We start from the raw sequence: 12,056 nt of genomic DNA on the forward strand, positions 1-12,056 counted from the left end.
GTGCCCTGTCTCTCCCTCTCTCTCTCTCTCTGTGCCCTGTCTCTCCCTCTCTCTCTCCGTGCCCTGTCTCCCTCTCTCTCTCTCTCTGTGTGCCCTGTCTCTCCCTCTCTCTCTCTGTGTGCCCTGTCTCTCCCTCCCTCTCTCTCTCTCTCTCTCTCTCCGTGCCCTGTCTCTCCCTCTCTCTCTCTCTGTGTGCCCTGTCTCTCCCTCCCTCTCTCTCTCCGTGCCCTGTCTCTCCCTCTCTCTCTCCGTGCCCTCTCTCTCTCTCTCTCTCTCTCTCTCTCTCTCTCTCTCTCCGTGCCGTCTCTCCCTCTCTCTCTCTGTGTGTGCCCTGTCTCTCTCTCTCTCTCCGTGCCCTGTCTCTCTCTCTCTCTCTCCGTGCCGTCTCTCCCCTCTCTCTCCGTGCCGTCTCTCCCTCTCTCTCTTCGTGCCCTGTCTCTCCCTCTCTCTCTCCGTGCCCTGTCTCTCCCTCTCTCTCTCCGTGCCCTGTCTCTCCCTCTCTCTCTCCGTGCCCTGTCTCTCCCTCTCTCTCTCCGTGCCCTGTCTCTCCCTCTCTGTGCCCTCTCGCTCTCTTGTCTCTCTCTTTGTCTCTCTGCCCTCTCTCTCTTTGTCTCTGTGCTCTCTCTCTCAGTGCACTCTTTCTCTCTCCCACCTATCTCCCAGTACACTCTTTACCCCGCTCTCTCTCGCTCACCCCAATCCACAAAAGTGGAGACAAATTTGACCTGTAGAATTACCATGGAATGTGTTTCAGCAGCAATCTCAGAAATATTCTGCAGTATAATCAACAGCAGACTCATTTTCTCAGTGAAACAATGTCCTGAGTAAATGTAAAATTGGCTTCTTACCAAAATACTGTTCGACAGACCACGTATACACCCTGCACACATTTATTGACATACAAACAAAACAAAAGATAAGTCTTCTCATGCTTTGTTGATTTAAAAAAAGCTTTTGAATCAATTTGGCACCAGGGTCTGCTATACAAATTGATGGGGGGAAGCATATGACATAATATCAATGTACACAAACAAGTGCACAATTAAAATAGGCAATAAACACACATATTTTTTTCCTCAGGGCTGTGGGGTGAGACAGGGATGCAGCTTGAGCCCCACCGTCTTCAACATATACAATATCAATGAATTTGCGAGGGAACTAGAACACTCTGCGGCACCCGGCCTCACCATACTGGACTCACCATACTGGACTCGCATAGAATCCCCTCAGCCAACTTGTTCTGGGGCTCTGTTCACAAACAGAACCCACAGAACCCACAGAGCCCACAGAACCCACAGAACCCACAGAGCCCCAGAACCCACAGAACCCACAGAACCCACAGAGCCCCAGAACCCACAGAACCCACAGAACCCACAGAGCCCCAGAACCCACAGAACCCACAGAACCCACAGAACCCACAGAGCCCCAGAACCCACAGAACCCACAGAGCCCCAGAACCCACAGAACCCACAGAGCCCACAGAACCCACAGAACCCACAGAACCCACAGAGCCCCAGAACCCACAGAACCCACAGAACCCACAGAGCCCCAGAACCCACATAACCCACAGAACCCACAGAGCCCCAGAACCCACAGAACCCACAGAACCCACAGAACCCACAGAGCCCCAGAACAGAAACACATTTAGACTCATACAAATTAAGAGAAGCAAAAAGATAACTAATTGACACACTGGAAAGAATCAAAAAGCAGAGCACATTGGAATGCTATTTGACCCTAAACAGAGAGTACACAGTGTCAGAATACCTGACCACTGTGTCTAACCCTAAATAAAGAAAATCCTTGTTGTAACGGGTTTTGACTTGAGGTTATTGCTTGTAGGGGTGCCAGGTAGGTGGTACCTACCAGAGAAAATATTGAAATATTATTCTAGTTTTTTTGGGAGGAAATGAGTCCCATCTGGTCCGTCAAGTCTACACCAATACAAAGGACTCATGTGAAAGTCAGGATGGACATACACTTTTCATAAACCCTTAAAATATTGGAAATAACTTCAAAACTACTGTGTTCTTTTGCGTGGGTTGTATTACCAACATAAATGATCACACACACATAACAATATAACAAATAAGGAGCTCCGGTTCATCCAGAAATGTCCTGTACCTCGGGCCTAAAAGAGTCAAGCCCGGTAAAGGAGTTCAGGGAACTCAGGTGACCTTAGTCACGCAATGTTTGTAGCGTAAACCCAGTCTCAATCAAAATATCAACTCTTTTACCACGCAACCAAGAAGAGTATCAAATCTCAGTAAGTCTTCAACTACAACTGACCACATAAATCATCACGGTCTATCATCACACCAAAACAAATGAAATACCGTATACAAAAAGGTTGTAGTCAGTCGGTCAGTCAGACAATCCGCCACCAGATCTCCAGCGGAGAAAGGCCACGAAGAACAACGGAGAGGTGTAGTCCAACGGAAGCAAAGACTGCATGCGATCCTGCAAACTTGCTATTAGGCTACAAAGCACACTTTTAAATGCAACAAAACAAACGGAACTGAGAAGCTTCGGAACTGAGGGTTGAACACATCCTCATTCGTGTCTCCATCACAACCCCACTTTTGTGCAGCTGAGGCAGTCTATTTAATTGTGCATTAAAGGGGAAGCGCCCTATTGGAAGGATAAGCACTGAGACGGTTCAGACACATTCAGGGCCGTCGCACTATGTACAGACTCAGTGAGCCTTGCTATTGAGAGAGGCCGCTATAGGCCGACCTGCATCTCAAGAGAAGACAGGCTATGTGCACACTGCCCACAAAATGAGGTGGAAACTGAGCTGCACGTCCTAACCTCCTGCCCAATGTATGACCATATTAGAGACACATATTTCCCTCAAATTACACAGTTCCACAAAGAATTTGAAAACAAATGAAACATTGATAAACTCCCATATCTGTTAGGCAAAATAAAACAGTGGGAAGTCACGGCAGCACGGGCCCGTTGCCATGAGAAAAGGGCAACTAGTGGAGCACAATTAACACTGTAAATACCAGCTATATTTGTATGTTTATTTATTTTCCCTTTCATACTTCAACTACTTACACATTGTTACAACATAGCCAATAATAGAGCATTTCAAATATCTATATTCTTTTAACTTTTGTGAGTGTTATGTTTATGAATGTTTCCCTTGTTTATTTCCCTTCTGTTTAATGTCCCTTCCATTTGCTTTGGCAATGTAAACTCCCTCCCTCTCCCTCTGTGCTCTCTCTCTCTCGCTGTCTCTCTCCGTCTCACTCTCTCTCTCTCAATTCAATTACATTCAAAGGGCTTTAACAGCATAGGAGACATATGCTGTTAAAGCCCTTTGAATGTAATTGAATTGAGAGAGAGAGAGTGAGACGGAGAGAGACAGCGAGAGAGAGAGAGCACAGAGGGAGAGGGAGGGAGAGAGCACAGAGGGAGAGAGCACACAGAGGAGAGGGGGAGAGAGAGAGAGCACAGAGGGAGAGTGAGGGAGGGAGAGAGAGAGCACAGAGGGAGAGGGAGGGAAAGAGAGAGCACAGAGGGAGAGGGAGGGAGAGAGAGAGCACAGAGGGAGAGGGAGGGAGAGAGAGAGCACAGAGGGAGAGGGAGGGAGAGAGAGAGCACAGAGGGAGAGGGAGGAGAGAGAGAGAGCACAGAGGGAGAGGGAGGGAGAGAGAGAGCACAGAGGGAGAGGGAGGGAGAGAGAGAGAGCAAAGTCGGAGAGAGAGAGCACAGAGGGAGAGGGAGGGAGAGAGAGAGCACTGAAGGAGAGGGAGGGAGAGAGAGAGAGCACAGAGGAAGAGGGAGGGAGAGAGAGAGCACAGAGGGAGAGGAGGGAGAGAGAGCACAGAGGGAGAGGGAGAGGGGGAGAGAGAGAGAGCACAGAGGGAGAGGGAGGGAGAGATAGAGCACAGAGGGAGAGGGAGAGAGAGAGAGCACAGAGGGAGAGGGAGGGAGAGAGAGAGCACAGAGGGAGAGGGAGGGAGAGAGAGAGCACAGAGGGAGAGGGAGGGAGAGAGAGAGAGCACAGAGGGAGAGGGAGAGAGAGAGCACAGAGGGAGAGGGAGGGAGAGAGAGAGCACAGAGGGAGAGGGAGGGAGAGAGCACAGAGGGAGAGGGAGGGAGGGAGAGAGAGAGCGCAGAGGGAGAGGGAGAGAGAGAGCGGAGAGGGAGGGAGCCGCCCATTGGGATAAATAAGGCTCTAGTGCACCAGAGAAATCAACATCATGTAGCCCACCACGTCTCGCCAAATGTTAGACAGAGAATACAAATAAATAATCACCTATTCATTAGAAACTACTTCCTGTATAAAAATATACATTCTACCATATATGTTGGCTTCAGGATGGTTTCTACGTGGTTGAAGGTCAGAACCAAATTGTACGTTTGTGGGCTGGGAACTCTCTGAAGAAGGAAAAGCATGTCTGAATGAATCCTTTTTTTCAGATTCTATGCTGCTGAAATTTGTATCGCTCTGAATTTCCTGCACGAAAAGGGAATCATCTACCGAGATTTGAAACTGGACAACGTCCTCTTGGATCACGAGGGACACATCAAGCTCACAGACTACGGGATGTGCAAGGTGAGACACTCAGAACTACTGCACAGTGTACTGTTATAGTACTGCTGAACTGTTACTGCTGAAGGACTTTCATTCACTATGTAGAAGTGGATCAATACACTAGGTATCGAAGTCGCACACTTTTTCTTATTTTATCTCTCCTACCGTCTTTCTCTGTTATCCTCCCTGTATCTCTCCATCTTTAACTCTCTCTCTCCTCTCTCCTCCTCCTCCTCCATCTCTCTCCTACCATCTTCCTCTGTTATCCTCCCTGTATCTCTCCATCTTTAACTCTCTCTCCTCTCTCCTCCTCCTCCATCTTTTTCCTACCATCTTTCTCTGTTATCCTCCCTGTATCTCTCCATCTTTAACTCTCTCTCTCCTCTCTCCTCCTCCTCCTCCTCCATCTCTTTCCTACCATCTTCCTCTGTTATCCTCCCTGTATCTCTCCATCTTTAACTCTCTCTCTCCTCTCTCCTCCTCCTCCATCTCTCTCCTACCATCTTTCTCTGTTATCCTCCCTGTATCTCTCCATCTTTAACTCTCTCTCCTCTCTCCTCCTCCTCCTCCTCCTCCATCTCTCTCCTACCATCTTCCTCTGTTATCCTCCCTGTATCTCTCCATCTTTAACTCTCTCTCCTCTCTCCTCCTCCTCCTCCATCTCTCTCCTACCATCTTTCTCTGTTATCCTCCCTGTATCTCTCCATCTTTAACTCTCTCTCTCCTCTCCTCCTCCTCCTCCTCCATCTCTCTCCTACCATCTTCCTCTGTTATCCTCCCTGTAATACTCCATCTTTAACTCTCTCTCCTCTCCTCCTCCTCCATCTCTCTCCTACCATCTTCCTCTGTTATCCTCCCTGTATCTCTCCATCTTTAACTCTCTCTCTCCTCTCTCCTCTTCCTCCATCTCTTTCCTACCATCTTCCTCTGTTATCCTCCCTGTATCTCTCCATCTTTAACTCTCTCCTCTCCTCCTCCTCCTCCATCTCTCTCCTACCATATTCCTCTGTTATCCTCCCTGTATCTCCCCATCTTTAACTCTCTCTCTCCTCTCTCCTCCTCCTCCATCTCTTTCCTACCATCTTCCTCTGTTATCCTCCCTGTATCTCTCCATCTTTAACTCTCTCTCCTCTCTCCTCCTCCATCTCTCTCCTACCATCTTCCTCTGTTATCCTCCCTGTATCTCTCCATCTTTAACTCTCTCTCCTCTCCTCCTCCTCCTCCTCCATCTCTCTCCTACCATCTTCCTCTGTTATCCTCCCTGTATCTCTCCATCTTTAACTCTCTCTCCTCTCTCCTCCTCCATCTCTCTCCTACCATCTTTCTCTGTTATCCTCCCTGTATCTCTCCATCTTTAACTCTCTCTCTCCTCTCCTCCTCCTCCTCCTCCATCTCTCTCCTACCATCTTCCTCTGTTATCCTCCCTGTATCTCTCCATCTTTAACTCTCTCTCCTCTCCTCCTCCTCCATCTCTCTCCTACCATCTTCCTCTGTTATCCTCCCTGTATCTCTCCATCTTTAACTCTCTCTCTCCTCTCTCCTCCTCCTCCATCTCTTTCCTACCATCTTCCTCTGTTATCCTCCCTGTATCTCTCCATCTTTAACTCTCTCCTCTCCTCCTCCTCCTCCATCTCTCTCCTACCATATTCCTCTGTTATCCTCCCTGTATCTCCCCATCTTTAACTCTCTCTCTCCTCTCTCCTCCTCCTCCATCTCTTTCCTACCATCTTCCTCTGTTATCCTCCCTGTATCTCTCCATCTTTAACTCTCTCTCCTCTCTCCTCCTCCATCTCTCTCCTACCATCTTCCTCTGTTATCCTCCCTGTATCTCTCCATCTTTAACTCTCTCTCTACTCTCTCCTCCTCCTCCTCCTCCTCCTCCATCTCTCTCCTACCATCTTTCTCTGTTATCCTCCCTGTATCTCTTCATCTTTAACTCTCCTCTCTCCTCCTCCATCTCTTTCCTACCATCTTCGTCTGTTATACTCTCTGTATCTCCATCTTTAACTCTCTCTCTCCTCTCTCCTCCTCCTCTTCCTCCATCTCTCTCCTCTATCAGGAGGGCATCAGACCTGGAGACACCACCAGTACATTCTGTGGAACCCCCAACTATATCGGCCCTGAGATCCTCAGAGGGGAAGACTATGGTGAGTCCCTATTGTCAACAACACATACATGGAGGGAATGGGGAGAACATGAGCTCTGGGAATTTGCCTTTTAGACTGTTAAACTCATAACAATAAAAAAAAACGTGAAAGAAATGAACAGATCTCTCTCAAACCATTTCTGTCGTTACCATACTGTAACTGAATCTAACCAAGATGAGTGACGGTTGTCTGTGGTCTCTCTCCAGGGTTCAGTGTTGACTGGTGGGCGTTAGGCGTGCTCATGTTTGAGATGATGGCCGGGAGGTCCCCTTTCGACATCATCACCGACAATCCTGACATGAACACCGAGGAGTACCTCTTCCAAGGTGAGAGAGCCCTCTACTACAGTTTGGAGTGGATTCATGACAGCGCTTCTTACCTAGTGTCACACAGTGCTTCACATTGTTAAGTGTGACATCCACCACTACTACTACTAGGCAATATGTATGGTGGTGATGTATGGTGGCCATTTTGCGTCAAAAAACAACACATGCTCTGATCACATTGGCTACTCACTCCTCCACTCAAAGGGCATGATTATTCAGGATAGCAGTACTTCACATGTCGTACTATGTATATCTGGAAATGTGTATTTTGGTGCTCCAAACCCCCTCAGAAAGCACACAAACACACCACGCGTCTCTCAATACAGTTCTTATTTATTTATTATGTATTTTGTGTTCAAAACAATAAAGATTTGCACACAAGAAATAGGTATGAGACATTCGGACAGCTAGAGCCATACCACAGGGGAGCCAACTGCTTCTTGTGTGACACATTGGAAGGCTACCAGACGTGTCACGTCGCTTAAATATAATTGATTCAATGGGGATGCCGGTTATTTTATTTGTATGTGTTATACTGTACTACAACCCACCCTATACCTCGCTGGAGCGAACATTCCTCCATACCCCCTAGTCTCTCTCCACCGTACCCCCCCAGTCGCTCTCCACCGTACACACCCATTGCAGCTTGGGCATGAGCACTGAAACCCACGGGCATCTGCCAACCCTTTGGTCTTCCTCACGCCCCCACAGGGCAAGCAGCATGCTCCTGGATACCACCTCGCTAGCGGAAACAGGCCCCTCTATCCGCAGGGGGTGACCAGCCTTATGTCACCACCCTGACCAGTGCCAACCTCACCCTGGCCAACCCAGGCACACATGCCAACCCCCAGAACCATAGACTGATACACAGAGTTTAGGGTTGGCATGGTGATATCCAAAGTTCCAGAACAATCAGGTTCTTGCAGTTAGGTTCTAAGCCAGTGAGAGTGTTAGTGTCATGGAACATTTGGTGTCAACCTGGTGGGGGATAGTATTTGGCCAAGCTCTGTCTGTCTGTCTGCCTTTCCATCCATAATATGCTACAATCTACCATACTCTACCGCTCCCCAACCCTTCCTTCTGGTGACCACTAAACAACATCAGTGATCCTAACCCAGGCCCCAGGCCCCAGATAGTGACCCCAGAAATCTGCCGTTGTGCCCTTGAGCAAGGAAGGTAACCCCCCACAACAGCTCCACCGGGCACCCAATGTGGCCCCAGAAATCTGCCGTTGTGCCCTTGAGCAAGGAAGGTAACCCCCCACAACAGCTCCACCAGGCACCCAATGTGGCCCCAGAAATCTGCCGTTGTGCCCTTGAGCAAGGCAGGTAACCCCCCCACAACAGCTCCACCGGGCACCCAATGTGGACCCAGAAATCTGCCGTTGTGCCCTTGAGCAAGGCAGGTAACCCCCCACAACAGTTACACCGGGCACCCAATGTGGCAGCCCCTCGCACTTCTCCGTTTCAGAGGGGTTGGGTTAATAGCAGAAGTCAAGTTTCGATTAGACAATAAAAATACATGCAAATGTAATAATTTACCCGAACCCCGGGGTGCCAACACCATCACAAATGGCACTTCCCTATCTAGTGCACTAGATATGGACTAGGGTGCCATTTGGTACACAGTCCGAGACTGATCCAGTTATCATTTCATTAGGACTCAGCGTACACAAACAGATCAGAGAGAGCTGAAGAGGAGGATAAACATCTCTACTCCTCCATCTGTAATCTGTTCATCAGAGAGCCAGGGATGTTCAACTGCTTTGCGTCTGCCTTGTCTCCACCTAGACACGTAATGTTTGTTATGACTGTGAGTTTTTTAAATTTGTAGGTCAATCAAGGATTTACTTGACCCCACAGAGATGCATCAAAACAAATATCTCCTTTCTCCTGCAGTGTACACTTCCCTTTATGGGTTTAGGGAACTCCATGTAGGCCAGGCCTACACCGATCCCATTAAATAGTTGTTATATGTGGGGAGGAATGATCATGTGTACAGCTCCGGAGGAAGGAGAGATTATAGGGACGTACCCAGAGTGTCAGTGGCTCCAACTAACCAACGAGGGCAGCTGGTACACAATACCACAAAACTGTTTTCCACTGTGGAAAACAGAACTTGTTGTCCTTCAGTGGTGTGTTGAGCCTGTGTGCCGCGAGTCTCAAGGAAGCAGTCACAGAGCAGAGCACCCTCCTCCTCCCCCTTTCCACCCCCTCGCTTGTACGCAGCAGACACAGGCACCCTTGGGCACCCACGGGCAGGCCAGATGGTGAATCACCAATTGTTTGCCTCACTCCCTCCGCAGGATTGTCCTCCCTCTCTCTGTCTCATACATTCTCTCTCTCTCTCTCTCTCTCTCTCTCTCTGTCTCTCTCTCTCTCTCTCTCTCTCTCTCTCTCTCTCTCTCTGTCTCTCTCTCTCTCTCTCTGTCTCTCTCTGTCTCTCTGTCTCTCTCTGTCTCTGTCTCTCTCTCTCTCTCTCTCTCTCTGTCTCTGTCTCTCTCTCTCTCTGTCTCTCTCTCTCTCTCTGTCTCTCTCTGTCTCTCTCTGTCTCTCTCTGTCTCTCTGTCTCTCTCTGTGTCTCTGTCTTTTCCACACAGTTATTCTGGAAAAAACTATTCGCATCCCAAGGTCCCTGTCGGTAAAGGCTGCCAGCGTGCTGAAGGGCTTTTTAAACAAGGTGAGAGAAGAACACCGTAGTGTTCACCAAGTGTGTCCAATAAAGCGTGTCCCTCCCCCTCGGTGAAAACAGCATGCGAACCGTGTTCAAGACACCATTAGTACATCGCCATGACAGACACTCTGTGAAGGCCACATCCATTTGGCTGAGAGACAGAGTGTTTGTGTGTGTATGGATGTTTTTACGTGTGTACATATAGTGCCTTCAAGAAAGTATTCACACCCCTTGATTTCTTCCACATTTTGCTGTGTTACAGCTTGAATTTAAGATGACATTTAGATGTTGTGTCTAATCTACACACAATACCCCATGTCATTTTGTGTAGATCGTTGACAAACAAAATCAAATTAAAACCATTTTAATCCCACTTTGTAACACAATGATGTGTTGGAAAGGCAAGGGGTGTGAATACTTTCTTGAAGGCACTGTGTGTGTGTGTGTGTGTGTGTGTGTGTGTGTGTGTGTGTGTGTGTGTGTGTGTGTGTGTGTGTGTGTGTGTGTGTGCGCGTGCGTGCGTTTCTACGTGTTTGAGTGCATCATCCCTGATATACATGGCTATGATAAGAAACTATAGTGGGGGAGTGAATGGTCTTGGGGCTCTTCACATTTAACCTTTGCTAGTTAGTATTACAATTATTGTACTGATGAAAATACCACATCCCCACTGTTGGGAGTCAGCAGGTGGGTGGTGGTTTGTCCAAATTACATACAGTATGTAGAGGGGCTGATGAAATAGACAGGGGGGGTAGCTAATACAGTGGGAAGAAAAAGTATGTGAACCCTTTAAAATTACCTGGATTTCTGCATAAATTGGACATAATATTTTATCTGATCTTCATCTAGGTCACAACAACAGACAAACACAGTCTGCTTAAACTAATAACACACAGACAATTATAATTGTTCATGTCTTTATTGAACACACCGTGTAAACATTCACAGTGCAGGGTGGGAAAAGTATGTGAACCCTTGGATTTAATAACTGGTTGACCCTCCTTTGGCAGCAATAACCTCAACCAAATGTTTTCTGTAGTTGTGGATCAGACCTGCACAACGGTCAGGAGGAATTTTGGACCATTCCTCTTTACAAAACTGTTTCAGCTCAGCAATATTCTTGGGATGTCTGGTGTGAACCGCTCTCTTGAGGTCATGCCACAGCATCTCAATCGGGTTGAGGTCAGGACTGACTGGGCCTTCTGTTGAGCTTCAATTTACAGACTGATAGCCTTACATTCTCCTGCAAAATGTCTTGATAAACTTGGGAGTTTATTTTTCTGTCGATTATAGCAAGCTGTCCAGGCCCTGGGGCAGCTTCAAACCATGATGCTCCCTTCACCATACTTTACAGTTGGGATGAGGTTTTGATGTGGGTGTGCTGTGCCTTTTTTTCTTCACACAGAGTGTTGTGTGTTCCTCACAAACAACGCAACTTTAGTTTCATCTGTCCACAGAATATTTTGCCAGTAGTGCTGTGGAACATCCAGGTGCTCTTTTGCAAACTTCAGACATGTGCCAATGTTTTTTTTGGACAGCAGAGGTTTCTTCCATGGTGTCCTCCCATGAACCCCATTCTTGTTTAGTGTTTTAAGTATTGTAGACTCATCAACAGCGATGTTAGCATCTTCCAGAGATTTCTGTAAGTCTTAACCTCATTGAGAATTCTGCGCTGTGCTCTTGCAGTCATCTTTGCAGGATGGCCACTCCTAGGGAGAATAGCAACTGTGATGAAATTTCTCCATTTATAGACAATTTGTCTTACCGTGGACTGACTTTTAGAGATACTTTTGTAACCCTTTCCAGCTTCATGCAATGCATCAATTCTTAATCTTAGGTCTCCTGAGATCTCTTTAGTTCGAGGCATGGTTAACTTCAGGCAATACTTCTTGTGAATAGCAAACTCAAAATTTGTGAGTGTTTTTTTATGGGGCAGGGCAGCTCTAACCAACATCTTCAATCTCATCTCATTGATTAGACTCCAGGTTAGCTGACTCCTGACTACAATTAGCTTTTGGAGAAGTCATTAGCCTAGAGGTTCACATACCTTCTCCAACCTACACTGTGAATGTTTAAATAATGTATTCAATATAGACAAGAAGAATACAATAATTTGTGTGTTACTAGTTTAAGCACACAGTGTTTGTCTCTTGTTGTGGCTTAGATGAAGATCAGATCACATTTTATGTCAAATTTATGCAGAACTCCAGGTATTTTCAAAGGGTTCATTAAATGTTTCTAGCCACTGTAGGTGGCTTTGGAGAATTTGAAGTCAATCAAGGATTTACTTGACCCCCACAGAGAATGCGTCCCAATAATATCTCCATTCTTCCGAAGTGTACGCTTGTACACTTCCCTTTA

The 12,056-nt window shown here is 47.3% G+C and overlaps 1 protein-coding gene across 1 annotated transcript in view; it reads left to right on the top strand.

The window, feature by feature from the left end:
* LOC115123275 (protein kinase C zeta type-like) overlaps nt 1-12,056 on the top strand; it is a 101,824-nt gene that overhangs the window by 41,105 nt on the left and 48,663 nt on the right. Inside the window, exons 7-10 of the mRNA XM_065020934.1 lie at nt 4,435-4,570; nt 6,609-6,696; nt 6,903-7,022; nt 9,622-9,701. Of these exons, the coding sequence (XP_064877006.1) occupies nt 4,435-4,570; nt 6,609-6,696; nt 6,903-7,022; nt 9,622-9,701 (424 nt within the window). The remainder of the gene's footprint in view (nt 1-4,434; nt 4,571-6,608; nt 6,697-6,902; nt 7,023-9,621; nt 9,702-12,056) is intronic.

The sequence above is a fragment of the Oncorhynchus nerka genome, linkage group LG7 (genome assembly GCF_034236695.1).
Source record: "Oncorhynchus nerka isolate Pitt River linkage group LG7, Oner_Uvic_2.0, whole genome shotgun sequence".
Taxonomy (NCBI): domain Eukaryota; kingdom Metazoa; phylum Chordata; class Actinopteri; order Salmoniformes; family Salmonidae; genus Oncorhynchus; species Oncorhynchus nerka.